The sequence below is a fragment of the Micrasema longulum genome, unplaced genomic scaffold, assembly GCF_059751315.1.
Source record: "Micrasema longulum isolate JH-2025_06_02 unplaced genomic scaffold, ASM5975131v1 h1tg000869l, whole genome shotgun sequence".
Taxonomy (NCBI): Eukaryota; Metazoa; Arthropoda; class Insecta; order Trichoptera; family Brachycentridae; genus Micrasema; species Micrasema longulum.
This window is the reverse complement of record NW_028278061.1, coordinates 132,122-158,556: the sequence shown is the minus strand read 5'-3', so window position 1 is coordinate 158,556 and position 26,435 is coordinate 132,122. Positions and strand designations below refer to the sequence as shown.

General features: G+C 34.2%; 1 protein-coding gene across 2 annotated transcripts in view; it reads right to left on the bottom strand.

Annotated features, from left to right (window-relative positions):
- pan (transcription factor pangolin) overlaps positions 1–25,491 on the bottom strand; it is a 61,721-nt gene extending 36,230 nt beyond the window's left edge. For both annotated transcript variants that reach the window (XM_088231288.1, XM_088231289.1), the window contains exons 1-4: positions 25,373–25,491; positions 13,992–14,082; positions 6,313–6,408; positions 4,265–4,459 (exon numbers count right to left, since the gene is read on the bottom strand). In XM_088231288.1, the coding sequence (XP_088087414.1) occupies positions 4,265–4,459; positions 6,313–6,408; positions 13,992–14,082; positions 25,373–25,487 (497 nt within the window). In that variant the 5' untranslated portion in view covers positions 25,488–25,491. The remainder of the gene's footprint in view (positions 1–4,264; positions 4,460–6,312; positions 6,409–13,991; positions 14,083–25,372) is intronic.
- Positions 25,492–26,435: the final 944 nt, after the last annotated feature.

Genomic DNA, 26,435 nt, shown 5'->3' with positions numbered 1-26,435 from the left:
AACCACGATGATCAGTATGAGCAAGAAGACATATTAGCATGTGTAAAACAATATTTAGAACGCAGATTTTTTTTAAAAATAAAATATTTAAAAAAACAAATGGTTGCTTACTTCTGCAGGGGAGAAGCGAGGGGGGCGTGGCCATGTGGTTGATGTATCAGACTCCCCACTCCCCTCGCTGCGCTTCTCCCTTGCAGAAGTAAGCAACCATTTGTTTTTTTTAATATATATTTTTTTTAATTATTCGTTTTAAAAAAATATTTTCATGTGCCAATATGTCTTCTTGGTCATACTGATCATCGTGGTTTCGGATGTGACAGGGTTTAAAGAACACCCTGTATAGTAGATATACTCCCAGGAGTTATTTTAAAAAAACTCATTTGGGGCCGTACATAAAAAGACAACATTTCTGTGACAATACATAATATTATACATTGTTAATACATCCGAAATAGTAAAAAAATATTATATAAGAAACATAATCTAGCTCCTATCTGTTATTGAATTAAATTATAATTTTAATAACTACAACAGTGTACGTCACTCTCCAAGCACAAGATGAAAAATATTATTTTTCATTCGATTCCCTTCGCACGCTTTTTAGACGCGTTACACTGCGCGGGAGACGTGTTCTAAATTTATATTAGGATTCGAATTTCAAATGTACTCATGTACTTTCTTAGGTAGTCGACTGCTCTGCCTATCCTGGCGCCGACGCTCCGGCAGGGTGCAAAGAAAATGACATTTAATGGGCACAGTTCATTCACAAAACTACCACAACTTGATTCCTAATTTCTAATGGTGAATAATTTACAACTCAACGATATTTTGAGTACGTCCAAATGTTTTTCACCGAACTGCATTCCACCTAGGGAGTGAAATTTTTTGCAACAGAGGGAAAATGTAATATGGAAAGGATATCAAATTGAATACAAAAAATCCACATTTGCTATAGTTACCTAGAGTAACGGTTTCCCAGCAGCTCTTGACCTTAATAACGTAAGGTTAAGTAATGGTGAAAAGGATAGCAAATTGAATACAAAAAATCCACATTTGCTATAGTTACCTAGAGTAACGGTTTCCCAGCAGCTCTTGACCTTAATAACGTAAGGTTAAGTAATGGTGAATAGGATAGCAAATTGAATACAAAAAATCAACATTTGCTATAGTTGCCTAGAGTAACGGTTTTCCAGCAACTAGTGACCTTGTTAACGTTAGGTTAAGTAATGGTGAATAGGGTAGCAAATTGAATACAAATAATAAACATTTGCTATGGCTACATAGAGTAACGGTTTCCCAGCAGTTCTTGACCTTAATAACGTAAGGTTAAGTGATGGTGAATAGGATAGCAAATTGAATACAAAAAATCCACATTTGCTATAGTTACCAAGAGTAACGGTTTTCCGGCAACTCGTGACCTTGTTAACGTCAGGTTAAGTAATGGTGAATAGGGTAGCAAATTGAATACAAAAAATCCACATTTGCTATAGCTACCTAGAGTTACGGTTTTCTAGCAGCTCTTGACCTCAATAACGTAAGGTTAAGTAATGGTGAATAGGATAGAAAATTGAATACAAAAAATCCACATTTGCTATAGTTACCTAGAGTAACGGTTTTCCAGCAGCTCTTGACCTTAATAACGTTAGGTTGAGTAATGGTGAATAGGATAGCAAATTGAATACAAAAAATCCGCATTTGCTATAGTTACCTAGAGTAACGGTTTCCCAGCAGCTCTTGACCTTAATAACGTAAGGTTGAGTAATGGTGAATAGGATAGCAAATTGAATACAAAAAATCAACATTTGCTATGGTTACCTAGAGTAACGGTTTTCCAGCAACTCTTGACCTTGTTAACGTTAGGTTAAGTAATGGCGAATAGGATAGCAAATTGAATACAAAAATCCACATTTGCTATAGTTACCTAGAGTAACGGTTTTCCAGCAACTAGTGACCTTGTTAACGTAAGGTTAAGTAATGGTGAATAGGGTAGCAAATTGAATACAAAAAATCCACATTTGCTATAGTTACCTAGAGTAACGGTTTTCCAGCAACTCGTGACCTTGTTAACGTTAGGTTAAGTAATGGTGAATAGGATAGCAAATTGAATACAAAAAATCCACATTTGCTATAGTTACCTAGAGTAACGGTTTCCCAGCAGCTCTTGACCTTAATAACGTAAGGTTAAGTAATGGTGAATAGGATAGCAAATTGAATACAAAAAATCCACATTTGCTATAGTTACCTAGAGTAACGGTTTCCCAGCAGCTCTTGACCTTAATAACGTAAGGTTAAGTAATGGTGAATAGGATAGCAAATTGAATACAAAAAATCCACATTTGCTATTGTTACCTAGAGTAACGGTTTCCCAGCAGCTCTTGACCTTAATAACGTAAGGTTAAGTAATGGTGAATAGGATAGCAAATTGAATACAAAAAATCCACATTTGCTATAGTTACCTAGAGTAACGGTTTTCCAGCAACTCTTGACCTTAATAACGTAAGGTTAAGTAATGGTGAATAGGATAGCAAATTGAATACAAAAAATCCACATTTGCTATAGTTACCTAGAGTAAAGGTTTCCCAGCAGCTCTTGACCTTAATAACTTAAGGTTAAGTAATGGTGAATAGGATAGCAAATTGAATACAAAAAATCAACATTTGCTATAGTTACCTAGAGTAACGGTTTTCATGCAACTCTTGACCTTAATAACGTAAGGTTAAGTAATGGTGAATAGGATAGCAAATTGAATACAAAAAATCCACATTTGCTATAGTTACCTAGAGTAACGGTTTCCCAGAGGCTCTTGACCTTAATAACGTAAAGTTAAGTAATGGTGAATAGAATAGCAAATTGAATACAACAAATCCACATTTGCTATAGTTACCTAGAGTAACGGTTTCCCAGCAGCTCTTGACCTTAATAACGTAAGGTTAAGTAATGGTGAATAGGATAGCAAATTGAATACAAAAATCCACATTTACTATAGTTACCGAGAGTAACGGTTTCCCAGCAGCTTTTGACCTTAATAACATTTTTTTTTACATTTTTACATTTTTTTACATTTTTTTTTTTGCACCACAACAGGCCAGGAGGCCTAATTACAGTGGTGAATTACATCACAGAGCACCCAGGCTTGAGAAAAATCACATTTTAATTTTTGTGTTCTCACCGGGAATCGAACCCGGAACCTTCCGTGCGTGAGTCAAGCGTCTTGACCACTACACCACGGAGGCCGCCGTAAGGTTGAGTAATGGTGAATAGGATAGCAAATTGAATACAAAAAATCCACATTTGCTATAGTTACCTAGAGTAACGGTTTTCCAGCAACTCTTGACTTTGTTAACGTTAGGTTAAGTAATGGTAAATAGGATAGCAAATTGAATACAAAAAATCCACATTTGCTATGGTTACCTAGAGTAACGGTTTTCCAGCAACTCTTAACCTTGTTAACGTTAGGTTAAGTAATGGTAAATAGGGTAGCAAATTGAATACAAATAATAAACATTTGCTATGGCTACCTAGAGTAACGGTTTCTCAGCAGTTCTTGGCCTTGTTATCGTTAGGTTACGCTATTATGAATAGGATAGCAAATTAAATACAAACAAAAAACATTTGCTATATCTACCTAGAGTAACGGTATCCCAGCAGCTCTTGACCTTTCGTCGTTAGGTTACGTTATGGTGAATAGGATAGCAAATTAAATACAAACAATAAACATTTGCTATAGCTGCCTAGAGTATAGGTATTCCAGCAGCTCTTGACCTAGTTAACTTTAGGTTAGGTGAGGTTAGGATGTTTGAATCTTGATATAAATGAAAATAAAGAAGGGGCGTCTCTAAAATTAGTGGGTAGATTATTCTACAACTGAGCAGCTACTACAATGCAAGAGGAGGCAAGAAAGTTAGAGCGATGAAAAAGTATTAAATGGCTCTCTCGTTACTAGAGCGAAGAGATAGTCCATGTAAGAGCTCTCTCAGATAAACAAGCGTAGTGGGATTATACCAAACTGTAAAGAAGTGATAGAATGTGAATGTTTCTTCTATGCCTGATGCTGAGCCAGTGTAGTTGCGTGCGATACTCGGTTATGTGGTCAAATTTGCGAAGATTAAAGATATAACGAATACAAACATTCTGCAATCGTCCCAACTTATCAAGCAGTTCAGAATTAGTATCTGGATAACAGACATCTGCATGATCAAGGAGTGGAAGAAGTAAGCTACGGATGAACTTTCGCTTGACATAGATAGACATTTGCTTTAGCTACCTGGAGTACCGGTGTCCCAGCAGCTCCTGGTCCTGCTTGGGCTGTTGCTGCTGCTGGGCGAGCGCGGCGTGCGCGGCGTGCGCGGCGTGCTGCGCGGCGTGGTGCGCCGCCGCGGGGTGGTGCCCCGCCAGCGGGTGCAGCGGGGAGAGGGGGTGCGCGCCCGGTATCAGCCCCGGCGAGAACCGGTACAGCTCGCTGCAAGAAAAACAACTCGATTAAGTAACAATTGCTGTGTTTCTATTAAACAGAAGAATATTTCCGAAAAGCGAATGCTTGGGTAAATCATAAGAACGCAAAAAAATATTTAATAAAAACATTCCATAAAAAAGGTTATTATAACAAGTTTTAGTATGTCCAAATGTTTGAAGACTGGCTTGGTTTCCTCCCTGGGTAGTCATTTAGGTCAAAATTTGATGCTATAGAGAGGAAAAACATTTTTCAGACGGGAATTTATCATTTATTTATTCATATATATATACATTACAAAATAAAATATCTTAATTCATACATATAGAAATAACTAGGTAAAATTAGTTATATGTAAAAAAAACACATTAGTATACATAATATCCAAAGAATAATATGTTAAAAAAGTAAGAGAATCTTGTAACGAAAAACTCCCTCAGAGACGTGAAAAATGTCAATGTCCAAAGTGATATTGTTCAACATAGAGATAGCCCTTATGACCTGTAATTGGTTGGTTCAAAGGCGTGATGGTAGTAGTTGTTATAGTAGTAGTAGTAGTAGTAGTGGTAGTGTCTACTGTATGAAGTTTAAATAATTTATATAGATTTCCCGTATGGATAATAAATAATAAAATAAATAATATTAATTAGTTTGTAGTTGATCTAAGCGGAAATGTAAAACTGGATCTCATTTAAATGACAAAACTGGCTCAGAAGACGAATAAAAAGTGAAAGAATAATCACGAACTCGGCTTGCTCGTCCGTCTCACGCATATTCGTCAAGGCCAGATGGAAGGATGAAGCCCATCCTTAAGAACAAGCGAAGTAGGTCATAATTTGCCTTTCAATACTCGGAGACGACAAAAGAAGAATCTCCGAGTATTGAAAGGCAAATTATGAACCTACTTCGCTTTGTTTTAAGGATGGGCATTCATCCTTCATTGGCCTTGAGACTGGTGACGGAGAGAAGAGTTGGAAATTTCAAATTTGTAGCCATTTTATCATGATCGAACAGAATACTTAAAATTATATTTGAAGAACTAACTTTGTGGTTATTCATTATAATTAAATAAATATAAAACAATTTTGTTTTTAACCAGTAATTTTTTTCATCAAGTAGAAAATAACCTAATTTTAATAGCAAAATTTTGAGTTTGTCAAAATTTTTGAAGACAAGGAATGGATTCAACTCCCTGGGAGCTGTTTATATTAACATATTAGAACATAGATAAAGAACATTTAAAAGAAGGTAATATAGAAGTCTAGGCATCTATGGGGCTTATGACCTATCAATTGCTGGTTTAAGTGGCCACTTTACACACTGTGTAACATTCACCATTCTGCCCATATTCGAACATCTATATTCCTTAAATTCTTTCATCTGTTGATGTTTGTGAAGTTAAAGAGCTGAAACCTTTATTATCTGTCTAAAACTTTTGTTAATTATCTCTGTTTTTTAAGTTAGTCTTCTTTGTTTATTTTTTTTAATGATTTTTTTTTTTTTTAAGTATCAAAGTGTTCTCGGCACGGGTAACCCCAGTGAGGTCACATTATTTTTATTATAGACTACAGTTTGTAAGAGAAAAAATATGATTAAATAAAAAAAACAAAAAATAAATAAAACACCACAATGTAAAAATATAAATATATAAGAATTTATTTTTAACATTATTTACTTGAAATTTTGATTTCAACATAGGCACCAGGATAATAAAGAGTAGTACCTGCACATTACACAAATAATTTGTTTAAGTGTTAGTGTTGGAAAAGTTAAGTGGCGGGCACTCTACGGTTCAGTGAGATCCACAAAAGCAAATCAATAATTTTAAAAGTGCAATTAATATTGTAAAATTTCTCAATTACCTTGTTAGACTGGAGCTCGTGATCGGTAGGGATGTTTGGTATGGACTCCTGAAGCCGCTCGCTGGCGAGGATATGGGGTACATTGAGGGGGTATGCCTGAAAAATAACATGACTTTAATGAAATCACAAAAAATCGAATGTTGCAAAACAGGAGAAACGTTACATATTTTTATATAATGGGAAAACGTCACCTTTTTTTACAATTCTAAATTAATAATGGAATAAAATACTGTCGAGTAAAAAAAAAAAATAGTACTTTTGAGTAGCATAATTTTTTTTTCGGTATTCGTAGTATAATATTTCCCTTTTCTTTACTTATTTATTTTTTAATATTTATTTTATGTAAAATTTTGAAATATTTTAAAATTAAATTCTGTATATACAGAGTGTTCCTTAAACCCTGTCACATCCGAAACCAAGATGATCAGTATGGGCAAGAAGACATATTAGCATATTTAAACAATATTTGAAACGCAGAAATTAATTAAAAAAAATTAAATAAAAAACAAATGGTTGCTTACTTCTGCGGGGGGAAGTGAGGGGGGCGTGGCCATGTGGTTGACGGTGTATCAGACTCCCCCCTCCCCTCTCCTCGCTTCACCCTTGCAGAACTAAGGAACCATTTGTTTTTTTGATATTTTATTTTGGTAGATTTTATTCGTTCTAAATTTTTTTTTTAATGTGCCAATATGTCTTTTTGGTCATGCTGATGATCATCGTGGTTTCGGATGTGACAGGGTTTAAAGAACACCCTGTATTTCATTTATAAATGAGGAAGCACAGCGGTTTAAAATAAAATATTATTTATTAAAAGACTATCAAACTATGTTTTTTTTCATTTTTACGTGCCGTCAAGTTTTGTAATTTTGAAATTACTTCGCCCGTGAGGTCACTCCTTACGCATAAAAACACGCTAAACATGGCATTAATATACAGCAAATTAGTCAAAAAAGTATGCACCTTATTTTTTTATCCTTTATTCCCTCGATTACACGCGAACAGAACGTGTCGAAAACGCTCATTTTCGTCAAATTGGCATTCCATTTTGGAGTCTTGTTACGAATACAGTGCCCTATGCACCACTCGGTGCAGATAGAAAGATGATTTTAACTTTTGTTTAATAATTTATTTTTTCAATGACTTCCGCTCGCTTTCACTTGTGAATTCGCTCCGTACCAATAATGGCTTCGTTCTTCAAATTTTCTAATTGCCGTCTCCAATTAGCGGCCGCCCTCACACTCCCATCGCGCGCCGCCCGCGCCCCAGTACCGGCGGAGCAGTGCGAATGTGAAAACGACCGGTTCTAATTACAAACGCCACGTGGTCACATCCCAAGCGCGCGGGGAGCGGCCAGCACCGCGCGGGCGCCGATCGGAGTGTGCCTCGCGAGGATTATAATTAACGAGCGGGGGTACATCCGAAGCGCCGGCAGTTCGGGCCGCGCGCGGCGGATGCGATTAGAATGTGACAAGACAGAGATAGGTATAGAAAATTGTCACAGGAATTAGTATGCACTCGGTATTATGTACTAGCATACAAAAGCAACAAGAAAGTAAAATATATTTCTTTAAATATTTTTTTAATAAAAACTTATTTGTTTTAAACCACTTTAATTTTTTCTACAGACCGGTTTCAAAGCTACACAAGTACTACTTCTTTATCAAGGTATACTTAACTAATGAATTCTATTATATTTTATTTTATCAGTATTATGCAGTCTATGGAACTAATAAATCAAACCTTTTTGTCTTGTAAGGATGGTAATGTGAGATAGATACGCTCAAAATAAGACAGGAGTGGACTAAAATAAATATTGTTTATTTATTTATTATTTTTAGTTATTATGAATCGCTTTTTAATTTCTAGAATTTCCGAGTTGTCTAATTTTAATATTTTATTTTCAACATAAACAACTTTTAATCCAATTTCTTTATTAAATTATGATTATTTTCCAAGAGATGGTTTGCGAATTCAGTTTTTTTTAATATTTAGGCACCGTAAGTGTTCTATTATTCTAATATTTAAGTTTATTTTAGTTATTCCAATGGAGATTAATTAGCAATCATTACAATTTTTTTTTAAAGAAAGAAATATTTGCGTTCTTATAATTTACCCAAACTGAAAAAAAAAGACTGATCATCTTATCTTCAAGCAAGAAAAAATGTCAAGATACGCAACGGTTGGTGTATCAATGCAGTGCCCTATGCACCATAAGGTGCGGAAAGAGGAATGATGAGTAGATGATGATGAATAATTAATATAAGGCAATGCTTTTCGGTAGCTAATACCAATGCAACTACACACGTGCGTTTCCAGAAATTATCAAGCAGCCAGTGGGCCACATGGCGACGGTATCTACCTACTGTCTACAAAAGCTTCTCTTCGGACATCTATCTCCCTTTGTTCATGGAGTTGAAACAGTGTTTTATTTATTTAGTTTTTTATTGCTTACTTCTTGGCATGAACACTTGACAAATTTACTAATATGCTCTATTTTTTGTAAATTTATTGATATCATTCTAATTTGTTTTAGAATTCCACTCGTCCATGCGCTTTGTAGCTGCACAATGATTGGTTATCTAACTTTCATATATCAACTTTAAAAAACCTAATTTTGTAAATGGGGTCTAGAATTCCAATAGTCTATAATCTTAGTAGCTGCAAGACGTGTTGTAATCTTACTCCTTTTTATTATTCATAAAATTATTTTTTTTAAATATCATTAATACACTAAATTTATTTTTCAATTTTTAAAATGTGTAAATTAGGGCTAAATTTCTAACTGTCTATGCGCTCTATAGCTGCAAGACGTCCTGTAATCTAGCTCCTATCTGTTATCATTTTTGATTGATCTTAATTGAAAACGAGGAACTAGAATCCAAACCGTACATGCGCTCTGTAGCTGCAAGACGTGCTGGAATATTTATTAATTGTACAGCGCCCTAGAGGGGATTTTCACAAAAATAGTGCTATATAAATTATCCAACTATATGTATATATTTTTATAAATATATAGAACAAACCTATTGAACGATGAAAGATGGTGAATGGTAATTATATTTATTTATTCATGCATTTCATAATATATACAGTTTTTTTGTTCACTTTGCCTAGCTGTGTGAAACAGTATTTATGATTTTCTTGCTGTTTTACTGTAGAATGTTTTATTATTTAAACTTTCTACTGAATATGCTGTATAATTTTTAGGTAATTTTTAAAAATATAAATCTTGTATTATTTTTGGTTTAATTTTTTTGTATAAATCTCGGTTATAAGGAAATTCATGTTTAAAAAAAAAAAAATATATATTAAGCCAAATATGTTAATGTTATAAATGTTTGTAGTAAAAGGCAAATTTGCCGTTTATGTTTATAAAATAAAATAAAATAAATAAAATATATATATCTGTCAACCACACAAAGTTAGCTGTCTAAAAATGGCACATGTAACGTAGGACTGATCTTGACGAAGACCCTACCTTCGTGGAACAGATGATCGAGATACGCTGCAGTTGGAGTACCGGAGCAGTGCCCTATGCACAACTGGGTGCAGATGACATGTTGATAATAAATTATCTTATGAATTATAACGTTTTCTGTTTTAAGCGTCTCTGCCTATCCCATAAACCACAATTAATCTCAATATGAATTAAAGTCCTTACAAATTCTTTCCAATTCATTCTGTACTAAGAGACTTGGGCTTATTCTAATAAATTTTTCAATAATAACGACCGTTTTAATTGCCACAGTCTCATTCCGATCGCCGGCCGTCTCTACTGCTCATACTTCACAGCGTTAGACCTGTAGCTTCATAATGTCGAACAATTCATAATTTGTCTTATACAAAATTTTGGAGCGCATAAAATTATAAGTACCAGCAACTATCCCCGGTGATGTGTAGCTAGTACACATTGCGTCTAATAACTATAATATCTTTATAAAAATAATAAATATTGGAAAAATTTAAGTTTGTAAGTGAAAATTCTTGATGGAAGTTCATTGTAATTTATTATATAAATAAAACACGAGTGATACTTTAATCCACAAATTTGGAATATCCAGTGACCGGTTTCATCGCTTTCGCGACATCTTCGAGACTGGTATCTTTATTAAAAAGTTAAATGTATTTATACAGAACAGAGGTGAGGATACATAATTCAAAGTTATATGTAAGTGGATTAAATAAAGTTATTTTTATCTTAAGGATCATTATCGACAAATTTTCTATGGGTTAACTAATGAATGGATATAATGTTATTTTAATGAGTTTAAGTATTTTATTTTATTGTTGGTGTCCCATCCTTCGTGAGTGTGGTTTTTTAAATAATGATTTCTGGCCAAACGGGTAGAGCCAAACGGGTAGAGCCTTTAAAACACGCATAAAAGAGCACATACAATCATGGTCTAATAATAAAGATAATTCAAATTTTGCCAATCATTTAATAGAAAACAAACATTCTTTTGAATTAAAAAATAATGTAAAAATAATTCATATTGCACCCAAAGGCCATAAACTTGACAAATTAGAAATTCTCGAAATTAATAGATTAAAAAATAAACCCGACGTAGAATTACTTAATGAACAGATAACACATGTGCATTCCCCATTACTTTACCCATTGTAATATAATTTTACTAATGACTTTTTACCCTTTGTTTTTCAGAAATCATTATTTAAAAAACCACACTCACGAAGGATGGGACACCAACAATAAAATAAAATACTTAAACTCATTAAAATAACATTATATCCATTCATTAGTTAACCTATAGAAAATTTGTCGATAATGATCCTTAAGATAAAAATAACTTTATTTAATCTACTTACATATAACTTTGAATTATGTATCCTCACCTCTGTTCTGTATAAATACATTTAACTTTTTAATAAAGATACCAGTCTCGAAGATGTCGCGAAAGCGATGAAACCGGTCACTGGATATTCCAAATTTGTGGATTAAAGTATCACTCGTGTTTTATTTATATAATAAAATAAATATTGGGTTTAGATTTTCAGTATTCCTCCATTACACATTTACGTATCGACTGAAATAATTTGTTATTAAATAATAAGTACTTATAAGGCACAAAAAAAGCATTTTACCGGAAATCGAGGATAAATTACAAATATCATTAAAAGTATACTCTCAGTCAGTCACGTAATCCAGTACTATATAGCTACTTAGTATCTCTCGGGAAGTTGTCGCGGGTGCACGTTTCGCCCGAGTCGTTAGCGATACCCAATGGTTTTCTCATGTTTTCAGCAGTTAGATTTGAAATATTATCATCTTTGAATTAAACTATGGTAAATTAAAGCCATTCCCTATTAATATTCCATGTTTCCTTTTTTAAATTTCTTATTTTTTTAATATGTAGTGACTACACAGCACCGTAACCCGCGGGTGTTTTTAGGACAGTAAGGGAGGTGTTGTAATTTGTTAATCTTAATGACTCCCGAGGGGGTGAAATCCAGTCTTTTGTATACGAACATTTGGACAAACTCAAATATTGTAATGAAACCAACTGGTCCAAGAAGAAGTTCAAAAATTGAAAAATTGTTTTCCGGCGTTGCCTAGTATGGGAAATAATTCAGTCAGATGAATCTCTTCACAACAATAAAGGTTTCAGCTCTATAACTTCACTAAAATCTACAAATGGAAGAATTGAAGAAATATGGATGTTAAAAGATATGCGAAATGGTGAATGTTACACAGCGTGCAAAGTGGCCACTTAAACCAGCCAATAACAGGTCATAAGCCCTGTAAATGCCTAGACTTACACATTCCTTTATTTAAGGTATTCTCCATCCCTGTTGTAATTTGTTAACAGTAAGGGAAATGTTTAGAGCTAGGCAACGAAGGTCATTTGTTCGTGCAAAATGCAGGAATTTACCGTTGTTGATGCCTTTGGGAAAATAATTATTGGTCTGTTGAACAGACTACCGAGAGAGGTGGATCTTTTCCATGCTGAGATTACCAGTTCATTCTCTCTAACTATGTATCACAATGTGTATAAAGGACTTATTCGTCTTTGTTTACTATTGTTAACATAGACCTTAATAATATATTGTGCTTTTTCAATCATGTTTTTGTAGATACCTAATTATATAATCTACGTACATTTTAATTGGCAGTAGTGCTGTATTGTACATTTAAATAAATAAAATGTGTTTATGTACCTTTAAATTTTCTTTTGTGCTTTTTTAATCATGTTTTGAAAATATACTCGTGTGTACATTGTTATTGACTGACGTGGTGTAATATATGAGTAAATTTATAAATAAATAATAAAATTGATTCTCCAAACCTACTTGAAAGACTTCCATTCCGTGTGCCATCTAGACCGACAAGACAAAATCTTCTGTTTTACACTGAAAACGCGTCAACAAACTATTTTAAACAATCTACAATACCTAGAATATGCGACCAATATAACAATATATTTACCGAGGCTGATATTTTTTGTGACAATGTATGTAAATTTAGGTCAAAAATTATAGAAATTTTGAGAGAAGCAGACATTTAACTTTATTATTATTATTATTAAATACATATTTTTTCATAGGTGCGAAGGTTTTCACGGTCACTGTTACCAATATTATGTATCTTTTTTGGGTGATACCGTGTATGTTGGATTTGATCCGACGTTTCGGCTACCATTGCAGGAGCCATCTTCAGGGAAAACTGTGTGTTTTATAAAGAAATGTATGTGTTTATGTACTAGTAATTTGTACCGTGTCACAGTCAGCAGTAGGCACATTTCTAGTTTTGTAGGAAAGAATAATTATGTTTATGTACTAGTAATTTGTACTGTGTCGCAGCCGGCAGTAGGCACATATCTATTCGTTTTTGTCATATGTAGTGCTGGGAACCATGTTGAATTTAATTTAAGCCCGTCGTCATTGTTTATATTATCTGGATGTCTGTGTATTTCAATTGCCTCTTTTATTATTCGTGCACTATAATTACTAGGTTTATGTAGAATTTTTGGTTTCTCTTTGAATTCTCTTCTAAACTTGGGCATCCAGACAAATCCGCAATAGCGGAACACTTTATAGACACAGGACATTTTTTCGCCTTTGAACCAAAAATTTTACATAAACCTAGTAATTATAGTGCACGAATAATAAAAGAGGCAATTGAAATACACAGACATCCAGATAATATAAACAATGACGACGGGCTTAAATTAAATTCAACATGGTTCCCAGCACTACATATGACAAAAACGAATAGATATGTGCCTACTGCCGGCTGCGACACAGTACAAATTACTAGTACATAAATATAATTATTCTTTCCTACAAAACTAGAAATGTGCCTACTGCTGACTGTGACACGGTACAAATTACTAGTACATAAACACATACATTTATTTATAAAACACACAGTTTTCCCTGAAGATGGCTCCTGCAATGGTAGCCGAAACGTCGAATCAAATCCAACATACACGGTATCACCCAAAAAAGATACATAATATTGATACATATTTTTTCATTTCTTTTCTTCTTCATTTATTATATTGAACATAATTTAAATTATTGTATTAAGTGTGAACAATTTTTTTGGTGTGTGCATGAGTTTCTTACACTTACATACAAAGAAATTGGCAATATATGTGTACATACTGTTTGTTTACCCAATAAAATAAATAAATAAATTTTGAGTAAATATGTCTTACCATGAAGCGGCAACTTGAGACATCTCTGGACCAAGCATGGGGTAAGGATAGGCACCACCAGCAAACGGGTACATCGCTGGTCTTGTCAATCCTGAAACAATAAATCATCATTTTACAAAACATATCTTGTCAATCCTACAACAATATGTACAAGAAGCGCAGAGTTTATCCGCGTTTTGGGCATGGTTGCAGTAACGTGTCCTCAACGCGTTTAGTATGAAGAAGTACTATCATCTCCCAGGGAACAGCCAAATGTGAACCAAGTGTTTTTACAGTTATTTACTAGAAAAAAGACAATAGATCCTGTTTACTGCACACCAAAATAAAACAGGGACGAGTTTGAGTTTGAGTATCGTCTATTGTCTTGTTAACCTTAATAATAAGTTAAGGAATGCTATCTTTGTTTAGTTTTTTATATTTTACTTTTTGTGCTGTTACATGTTCACTTAATAGCCATACTTACTAGTTCTTAGCTCAATGTATTATTATTGCGTTTTTTTAATTTATTTTTTATTATTAACTTTTGAAAATCATCCTTATGTTGTTGAAATTCCATTTGTCGATGCGTTTTGAAGCTGCAAGACTTTTTGTGATTTTTTTTATTTTTTTTATTTATTTTTCTTTTTTAAATTCTAAACAATTTTTTTTTTTTAATTCCCGCCAAACTGCAAAAGCAGTTGTTTTGCAGGGATTTCTCTCTTTAAACATTTTTGTAACACAATATAATAAATGTTACATAAAATATTTTTTAAAAAATCTTAAAAATATCAATAAAATAAAAGTTTAAAAAAAAAAAATACAAGTAAATCACGTCTTTTTTGAAAACGAAATATATAAAAAATAATAAACAAACATATGATAGCTATCATATTATTTTTATCATATTATGTAAATGTTATCAACTATAAAATATCTGAATTTAGTAAATGGGGTCTAGAATTTCAACCGTCCATGCGCTCAGTAGCTGCAAGACTTGTTGTTATCTAACTTCTAATTTTATAAATTTGCTTTTTATTTCGTTTTTCAAATATCACTTAAACTCTAAACTTCATTGTCAAATAAAAAAAAAAATTAAAAAATGTAAATAGGGGCTAGATTTATTATTGTCCAGGGGCTCTGTAGCCGCAAGACGTTCTGTTATCTAGCTCATATATATCATAATTGTAATATATCATAATTGGAGACGAGGAACTAGAATCCCAACCGTCCATGCGCTCTGTAGCTGGAAGACGTGTTGGGATATTTATTTATTGTACGGTGCCCTTGAGGTGATTTTCACAAAAATGGCGCTTTATAAATTATCCAAACATTATTTTTATTATAAACAAATCTACGTCTCACTTAATCGTCCCACTGAGCAAAGAAAGGAAAGATGGAGTGATCTCTCAGCGGAAAGCAAAATAAACACAACATTTTGATACGTCTCTGGAGAGATCACGTGGAAAGAGCAGATTCGAAAAGAGTGGTGAATCTAGCGGCAGTCTATGAGATACCAGTTAGCAGCAGAACCCCGGAAGACCATAAAAAAGATAGCGGGACAGTAAGACATCTTCATCATAGGAACAGGCCACGAGCAATTACTGGACACAGTCCTGGAGAAAGCAGAAGAAGAAGACGAACATTTAGATAACATTCTTTAAAAGGCTTATATAATGTATCCATTTTTGTATCCATCATTATTTCTATCAGGGATGATATATATATATATATATGTATATACACATACATATACACCTACCCACATACACATACATGTATACACTAGAATGGGCAGATGATGCATAAAGTTTTTATAATTTTTTTAGATATCAAAGTGAAAGTGGTCTAAAAAGTTACATTTTGGATCACATTGAACGCAAAAATTATTTGAAAAAATATTTCATACTACTTTTGACCCTCAACCGAGGTTTGAAGTTTATCACTGTCTGAACATTTTGTTAATTATCAATATTGGTAAAAATTATTATTTGTTAGTAAAGATATAACTTAATCACTTAACAAATTCGAACATGTTTTAAAACTACCGAAATGCAAAAAGTTTACACTTCGCGGAACTGATGCCGTTGAGCGCCTGGCTAATATAGACGAAAACAATGGCTCATTAAAACAATGCTACCCATTTATTACAAAACAAATTGCAACACACGCCCTTAGATGCTTATTTAATAAGGTATAATTGAATTGGAAAAAAAATAATTGGACTGATTTTCTTACTTAAATACGAAACGACAGCCGGTTTAGAGTAAAAAAAAATCGTCTTTTTCTAAAACTTCCAAGCTTTGGTTGGGGGCCAAAAGTAGTATTGAATATTATTTTTGATATTTTTTGCATTCCGAGTAATAAAAAGGCAACTTTTTAGACCCCTTTCATTTCGAAATTCGGAAAAAAAATATTGGCCTACCCTAATATACACACATACATACATACACACCCTTACATACTACTAATACTACATTACCATCACGCCATTTCGTAGGCAGTGAGAATGGACCGCCACACACGTCTATCCTGGCATACATTCCTAGCTTCTTCCACATTCATACATCTTGTCATACATGCCCTTCGGTTCTGTCTGCTTTTGACATGACCAGACTTAAGATTTCGGTTTATCTGATCATGCCACGTCTTCCTTGGTCGTCCTCGTCTCACGTTACCGTTCATTTTCACCATATATACTTGTTTTACCATTCTCTCACACATGTTTTTATTTTTTTTTATTTATAAATTTATTGCAAAAAAATAATATACATACTTAATAACAGGGAATCTATATAAAACCAATTAATATAAAATGAAAACGGAGTGTTCTCTGTTTATGATAGTCTCCATCTAACATGGCACAGCCTGTTCTAAGATGGAGATTTTCTATCTTTAGAGCGCAAGTAGTCCTATACTAATAAAACAATAACATAAAAAAGAAAAAACTAATCCTACTTAATTATAAATGCCTAGCTAATCAAATGTAAGAAATTAAAAATCATTATTATACAAATATAAAGTATATATATATGTGCCAAGAATACATGTTACTTAAACATAAATAATATAGTATAATATATAATAAAACAAATATAAAGCAATGAAATACATAAAAATATAAATAATATGTGTACCAATTATATAAAGTACTACGTTTATTGATTTACATATATTTTTCAAAAAAATCTCTCGCTACACTATTTATATGTGTCGTTATTTTTATTTTAAAATTTGTTTTACATTTTGAGTCTTTTATATTTGGCAATAAAACATTGAATATTTTTGCAGCAATTACATTGTATTGCTTTTTACCAAAGGCGGTTGATACAAATGGGACAATACAGTTAATTTGTGTTGCTGAACGAGTGTTTATATTTTGTTGGGTTCTTTTGACCTCACTTAATTTATCATAAAATTTAAGTAGTAGGCACCTCAAAAACAATTGTCTTACATCCAATATCTTTAACTCAACGAATAGATTTTCCGTTGAATACCTCGAGGGTTTTTTGAGAATGATCTTCATGATCCATTTTTGTGCTATTTTTACTGGTTCAAGGATTGAACGAGAGCAACCTTCCCAAGCTAAATTGCAATATGATGGTTTGCTATGGCAAAAAGCAAAGTAAATTTGTTTCATAAGTTGAGCATTCAAAATATTTTTTAGGCTTCGTCTAAGGCATTCGTCTAAGAGGTCGCATTTCAACCCTTACATATATATATTTTATCCTTCTCGTCTTTGTATTGTATAGTGTTTAAATTGTCGTGGCGTAAAACCTTCTTTAAAATCAATATTTCACGTCGACATTCCCAGGAATTGAACCCGAGATCTTAAGCATGGCAGGCGAACGCGGCACAACGAGGCAGACTTATCTTCACTCGATTTCCTTATTATTTTATAATAAATGGCGGTGTAAAAGTCTCGAGCAACGTAAGTATGCGCCGGTCAGCACAGTGCCAAATATAAAGCTTTTCTAATGCAGCAGCATTAAAATTTATGTGCGCCCAAGATGCCAGTTCCGCTGGTGACTTTACGACGAACCATTACTTGTATTTTGCGTTCAAAAGAAATTGTGTGACGGCAATATCATGAATATGGGTACCCTGGAGAAGTTCTTTGAACAACCACGGTGGGCTCGGTACAAAATCTATCGAGGAATTATCGACTTAACGATGTGACAAACACTTGACAAAGGCGACAATAGTCCAGTTACGAGCGTGCAAGGGTAGCCATTTGCTGAATGTTGATAAATTGAATGTGATGCTTTTTAAAAGCAATGAAAGTATGAACAAATGCATAGAATTAAGAATAGTCCAGAAACCGCATACGCACATCAAACAGAAGGCGACTAAGCTACTCATAAATGAGTAGGTTTACGTTTTGACCCATTAGTTTCTTTGTAGACGTCGCTCAGTACGCAACTCCTGATTTGAATTCAACTTTGTCCTTTTAAAGTGTACTTTTAAAGTGTAGAAATACTGCTAGGATCTTAAAGAAACAGGATGCAATCACATTTCATGTGTAATTAGCAAATGAATGTGTATATAACAAATGCATTACTTAAAAATTGAATTATTTTTTCATCTGTCAGATTGTCGAAGAAACATAATGGAAATTTCGTTAGTGTTTTCAGGGTAGTACATTTTTTTACCCTACTTTGCTCATCTAACGAAAGAATCAATGAAAATTGGATCTCGGATTTAACAAATCTGTGGTGGAAATTTGACTGACATTATCTTCAAAACATAAAATATTATTTAACATGATATAAAAATATCCATTTTATGTATGTTAAAATTTGTTTTATGTTTTAAGTTTAAAGTTTAAAGTTCATAAATTAAATTACTCCTATTAAATGACCCTTTACTTATCTACTCTGTTGTGTCAATCAATATTTCCGCGTGAAAAATAAAATTTTAGAGAAATTGACAGATTACTTTTTTTTTACCTTGTATTTGTGTTACGTTTTTTTTTCCCCATCAAGCAACATTACGCTGCGACCTCACGAATGCGTGCGGCGAAAGAAGAGCATAGTGGGGGAATTATTGGACACAGTCCGATGTATACAAATATGATTCTACGCTCCTTCTGGACTGTTCTTAATTATATGACTTAATGTGAGTTTACTGTGAATAGGGTTTTTTTTATTTTTTTTATGGAAGTTGCATTATTATTTACCTTGCTTATAATATACAAGATTTATATTTCAAAAGTGGATTTTTCTGTAATTGAGATTCATTAAATTTATCTAAACTGTTGGGATCAGGAGGGATATACTAATGTGGGCCAATCAGAAACTTCTCAGCATTTGCTCATGTGGAGAGGAAACTACTTAAAACTCTTCAGGAGAAGCCGGCCTCTTGACAGCAGTCAACAGGCCTTCCGTTCCACTAGAGGAGTGTTCGGCATTTTGTTCCCTACTTTAGTTTATTTTACCAATTGCCTGCACTATATTAACCATGTATGATACTAACTGTCAATAGGCTTATACGTGCATCGGGAATATATGTTTACTAGACAGGGAAAGACTGAGAAGATATTGAAAGGAGGGTGAGTGCCGGGAAAAGGGTTAGCAGTGCACTCAAATCGACCTCGGCAAAATAATAAACACTGCAGGAGGCAAAATGATCATTTCAAATGTCGAGATCCGTCATTAGTAAGGCTGAGATAGACATTATCCACAAAATCAAGAAAGGAGTTCTGCGTTGGTTTGGACATGTAAAGCGAATGGACGGCGAAAAATTGGCTCAAGAGATTTACGATGCGAATATTGATGGATGCACAGAATGAGGAAAGCCGAGAAAGACATGGTTTGGCAAAATTCAACAGATGCTTGAAAATGGACATGCCTGAGGTCGGAATAATCGGAGCACGCGCATGAGAATATGTATCAGTGTAGAGGAAGCGAGGTCTGTATACAAAGACAATGAAAGCATGCACCCCTTTCCAGAAACTGTTCATAAAGATTTGTGTCTTTCTTCAGTTTCGCATATCACTATCAATTTTTAAAAAACTAACTAAGTAAAAGTTTAATATTTCTTTACAATCAAACCGCGAAAATAACAAAACAAAGAAACTTTTAAAGCTTTCATTGTACCCCTCATGTACATTTATGTATACAAAGACAGTGATATGGCAAAGTCGAACGTCATGGTCTTTGAAAAAAATGTAACTATGACTGAATGGTAACAGAGTTAATGGTGCCTTAAAGTCTGTCGTAGCAAATAAGTGTCTATCGCAAGAGGCTAAATTAGCAGTTCATAATGGAGTTCTGGTACCAACCCTAATGTATGGAAGCGAAGCATGGAGTTGGAAAAAAAGGGACGAAAGTAGACTGAATGCTGTTGAAATGCGATCCCTCAGGCGAATGTGCGGAAAAACAATGTATGATAGGTGCCCTAATGTCGAAATTAGAGCAGAATGCAAGGCTGAGTTAAGCATTATCGACAAAATTAAGAAAGGTCTTTTGCGATGGTTCGGTCATGTGGAGCGAATGAATGATGAAAGAACGGCTAAAAAGATTTATGATGCGAATGTGTCTGGTTGTAGAAGTCGAGGAAGGCCGAGAAAGACATGGCATGATCAAGTAAAACAAATTCTTGAAAGTGGTCATGTGAAAAGTCGGAATAATCGACGTGCGTGCATGAGAAGATGTATGAATGTGAAGGAAGCAAAGGAAGTGTGCCAGGACAGAGTGGTGTGGCGTTCTATCCTCTCTGCCTACCCCTCCGGGGAAATGGCGTGATGGTTAGTTAGTTAGTTAGATATGGCGTTAAATCCTATCTGCCTACACCGACGGGGAAACGGCGTGATTGTTGCTAATTTGTTTACGATAATTTGGCCATCGGCGAAGAAGTAGTTTTACCTCTGCCAAAACTTGTAAAATTAGAACTGTTGTAAAAAATGTTGTGAACAATAAATTGTCCTTTCTTGAAAATATCTGCTTGAACGAAAGCGATCGATGGTCAATAGACAATTAAAACTATACCACGAAGTCTGATAGACCCTCGTATTCTCGTCTGGCTTATTGCCACATAGAAATTTCTTCCAACCAACTAATAAATTAAAAGGTGTTGAAATAATTTTAGTTTCAAAACGTATGCAAGAAAAAATAAAATAGAATCAGCAATATATGTGTATAAATAACAGTCATCAATGAAAAAAGGCGAAAAGAAGAGACATTAAAGAAGAGAAAGGAGATGTTTCTTCAGACGTGATTTTAACGGATATACTAAAGAAACATGCTTGATAGTAAATGGGAGATGATTCCACAGCCGAGCCGCATGGACACTTTATGAGTTAAAAAAGAATGAGGAATTGTGAATGGAAATTGAAAAAGTGCTTTAAGAATAAGACCAAAAAACCATGAACTGATAATTTTTTCAAGGAGGTTATGGAAGCGTTACTAAATGACTACATGAAATTAAATTGGCGCAGAAGTTAGGAGCCAAACAAACGACCAAATAGACAAATTGAACGAAAACAATTTTCGAATCCTCTACAAAGAAGAGCATATTAATCTTAGAGGAAGTGTAACAAGATTAATACTCTCGGTAGAGGAGAATATTTGCAAGCGCCCTATAAATAAACCCTTTCAATAACTGTTTCCAAGAACTGCTTCTTTGAGGACTGCCGCCCTGCAATATGGACTGTTAATTGCTCGTTCTATTTGAGGAATGCCAGTTAGTACACCAGAGTAACTCCGGGGAAAAAGATTAATATTGAAATGACAGTGAAAATTATTATGAACTACCACAAAAATGCGAAGAAAAGTTTATAAATGAGTACTTCCTTATTACTTTTTCACCTTCTCAGTACCAGCGTCATTCCTCAGGTACACGAAGAAAAAAAATCATTTATTTTTATTTCCTTAACCAACCTGCCCCATTTTTTGCATGTATCTATCCAAAGATATATTCTTTACAAAACAATATAATTTTTATGCTCGCGCTTTTTTATTTCCTGACAAGATAAACGTGAAATATTTTATTAAAAAGTATATTTTGGCAAAATGTCATATTTTTCCTACATTGTTTCTGGATTAATTCCTGGATTGACATAGATACGCTGCGATCGAAGTGCCAATGCAGTGCCCCGTGCACCACCAAGGATAGACAGGGAAATTATGGTGGATAGTGGTAAACACCTAAGGTAAAGACTTCGTCTTGCAACAATGTTTGATTATGTCCAAATGCTTGCAGACTGGCTGGATTTCCTCCCTAGGGAGTTGTTCGTATTTAAATTTATTTCAACAGAGAGGGAAAAAGTTCAGAAGCCCTGTAAATGCCTAGACTTCCATATTCCCTTCTCGAAAACTTTTTCCCTCTCTGTTGAAATAAATTTAAACTTCGTCTTGCCTTCATGCAATAAATAATATCAACACGTTCAAACAGAGAAGGAGAACATTTTATAGAAGGAAATATGGAGGTCTAGGCTTTACAAGGCTTGTGATCTGTCATTGGCTGATTTAAGTGGTTACTTTGCACACTCTGAAACTTTCACCATTTTGCTTATGTTTGAACATCCATATTCATTTGTTTCTTCTAACTGTTGAGTTTCCCTTGATTATCTCCTGGACTGAAACAGATACGCTGCGATTGTTGTACCATTGCAGTGCCCTATGTACCATTAGGCGCGTTTAGGTAAATGATAGTGAATGGTGGAAAACTTCGTTTTGCCTTCATGTTAATATATAATTCGTGAGCATTACAATTTTTTTATAAAAAATAATTAGCTAATACATCAAAAGCATGCAGTTTTGTAGCAACAATTCACGGACAGTGTATACTTGTAATGCCGCAATAAACAGACTTCATGAACTCGGCAACAGTTATTCCCACGTATCTGATATATTTAGTGTAGGGTATTGTTCCCATAGAACGAACCTTTTGAACTTTTTCAAAGATGGTGAATGGTAATTATATTTATTTATTCATTCATTTCATTATATATACAGTTTTTTGTTTACTTTGCCCAGCTGTATGAAACAGTACTTATGATTTTCTTGTTGTATTACTGTAGAATGTTTTATTATTTAAACTTTCTACTGAATATGCTGTATATTTTTAGGTTAATTTTTTAAATATAAATCTTGGGTAAAGGGAAATTTATGTTTAAAAAAAAAAAATATTAAGCCAAATATGTTAGTATTATAAATTTTTGTTATAAGTAGATTTGCCGTTTATGTTAATAAAATAAAAAAATAAAAATAAAATGACGTCATTAAATGTATATTTTTTAAATAAAATCGTAGAGATATAAAAAAACTAACTATCGGTAGACTACTAGGAAGAAAATCATTAGGATTGATTATTAAATTATAACATTGGTTCAATGCATGAGCCTTTGGGTACACCTCAACTAATTATCAAAATTGTTCTCAGGGTTAAAAGAGAAATTTATTTCAATAACTATGATAAACTGACGGTAATTTAACTGAAAATAATAACAGAAACGAAACAGCTGAAGCCGGTGCAAGGAGGGCTAGCGTAAGATGAAATGCAGTAGCTAAATGATAAATTTTATTGATGACACTTCATAGTAAAATTTGATAAGGTGCTGTAGCTATTTGCACTTCTGAGTTAAGATGGTTGTCCATACGACGCGAGGGTCCCGTCATTTAGCGATAATTATTGCACGATTTATCACCGCCCGCCCAGATTTATTGCCAGTGAAGATATAAATAACACCATACACCATAGCGAGGGTTTCCAAACTGGTTTCAGTCGAATCCGGTTAACCAGTTCTTTGAAAATAACTAAAAACCGCTTATTTTAACCTAGTTAAAACATAATAATAATGGTTTATTAACATAAACTCATATAGTTATTAAATCTAATAAAAATACAGTTAGGGTATTAAATTAAGTAAATTACGGTGACGGTAAAGTTAAAGGATCGTTGGCTGCGTAGTAAGATAAATTCGAACTTCGTATTCTGCAATTCTTTGAACATCATCCTGCTTAAAAAAAATATTCTTGCGTGTCTATAGCACCCAGCACTTAACATAAAGACGAAAATGACAAATCTCCAGCTGCAAATTGTGCAATTTCGCATCAATGCATCATCGCAGAATCTCCTTTAACTCGTTTTGGCTTCAATCCAAAGAATGGTCCTCATACCGACGTCGGCTGGACGAACAAGAGGAATGGTACCCTTTGGTATGAGAAATTAACATAGCTGGGATTAAATGAAGCTGACACAGGACGGAATTAGATAAACTTGAGATTCAGATGTAAGGATTATATAAAGGTAAAGTTCACACTAGCTAGCTACAACCAAATCACAAGCAAAAAATGGACCAGGCTTTCCGAACTCAGTGGTACATAGGCCACTACATTGGAACATACATTATGATGATGTATGTTATCCAGAAGTTGGAACGATTGGAGATTTAACATGTTCAAAATATAGTACACTTATTTGTATGAAGAAATAAGCTGGAGTGATCGGCTAGTTCCTTGGCTCATTGCTGGCGCTGGGCGCGCTTTATTAATATTATTATTTATATTTGGAGAAACATACAAACGGCGGCAATAATTTATTAGAAATAGTAATTATTTGTTTGTTATTCTGTAAATAAAGTCACCGTAAAACATTATTAAGCTAGGGTTTTCTAGGACAGCGGTGCCCGTATTTTAACGGCCGTAGTAAACGGTGATGCGGTAGACAGCCGTCGTAATGTCGACTAGAGAGTGGTTTCCTAGGGAAACGGTGTTAAATGGTGTTGATAACACCGTTTTCCTAGAAAACCACACTCTAGTCACCGTTACGACGGTTATCCACCGCATCACCGTTCACCACGGCCGTTAAAATACGGGCACCGCTGTCCTAGGAAACCCTAGCTTTAGGGATAGTCAAATATAATGGTAAGCTGAGCATAATCGCATCTATACACGATTCGCCCCTGGTATGTAGGTGCAATAATTCAATCAGATGAATCTCAAACACATCATTAAAGGTTTCAGCTCTTTAACTTCACTTTTCCCCTCGGCCAAGGATCAACAAAATCTCATTAAACGGTACTGTCGATGTGTTCCAACAGCAAAGGCAAGCATTCAAGAAGCAAGCGGTGTTGTCACTCCTGACTCGCGATGATACACTTGCCATGTCCGCCTATATTTTGCCATAATTATACCTTTGAAAATTGAAATAGACTTTAAGATTGTTAAGATTAAGTGTTATTATATAATTACATAGTCAATAATGCCAATATGTTAAGGCTTTCATAAAGATGTTCAAATATAAGTAGAATGGTGAATGTTACATAGTGTGTAAAGTGGCCACTTAAACCAGCCAATGGCAGGTCACTAGCCCTGTAAATGCCTAGACTTCTATATTACCTTTTCTAAAATGTTCTCATCTCTGTTGTAATATGTTAATAGAACTATGAATACTGTACTCACCTATCGCCGCTTTGTCTAGCTGGTAGGGCGGAATCCCCATATGTGCAGGAGGGGGCTGAGCGAGGTCCCCATTATGGCAGAAAAGGGGCAGAGCACCCGCCGCTCCTAACCCCATCTTAGATGTCTGGAAAAGGAGAAAAAAACAGTTATAACAACAATATTTTGGAAACAAATTCAAAATAAAAAAATACATATTTTATTAAAGAAATGTATTCGGTGTTAACATAAGTTAAGTCAATTTTTTTTTTAAATTTAAAAATGAGAACCAAAAGTAAATCAAAATGGTGAAGGTTACACGTCATTCAAAAGAAAATTTTTTGTTTTACAAGATTTTGTACTTGTTTTAACGTTACATAATATGTCACGAAAAAGCAAATACAATATCTCGTAGAGTCGAATTTTTTTAATAAAAATTGCTGCTTGTAAAATCGCACTCAATAAGCGTTTAATACAGTACTGTCAGTTAAAGTCAATACAGTACTGTCCTGTCCTAAAATCGGTGACAAAATAACATATTCAGGTCCAATCGGTGGTTTCAAGATTAAGAAAACTGTGTCATGCATTCTGCTCACTTAGCAATATCTTGGACATTGGCACTCTCAGAACTGTGTATTTTGCTCTTTTCCAGTCAGTGGCAACCTCTGGTATAGTGGGCTGGGGAGGTTGCACTGCGTCTATCATGAATCCCCTAATAAACGAACCAAAATTAATACAAGGAGTGATGCTGCAATGTCCCCCCACTTTCCCATCTCAGACATGGTTCCAATTCACGAAGGTACTGGACATTAGACAATTTTAAAAAAAGAGTCATTGACACATTTCTGGTCATGCGGCTACAAGAGTAGATCCCAGCAGAATGCTCGTACGAGGTTTTCCTGTAATTTGAATTATTTCATTCCAAAAACACGTACGACGTTTGCTTAGAAGGATTTCTGTTTTGTGGCCCCAAGAGTGTTTAATGTCCTGGATGAACATATTAAGTTCTCCAAAACGAAAGCCATTTTCAGGATCAGGGTACAAGTCTGGATTTTGTCTTAGAGAAGAGACCATTGCAGTAGACTGC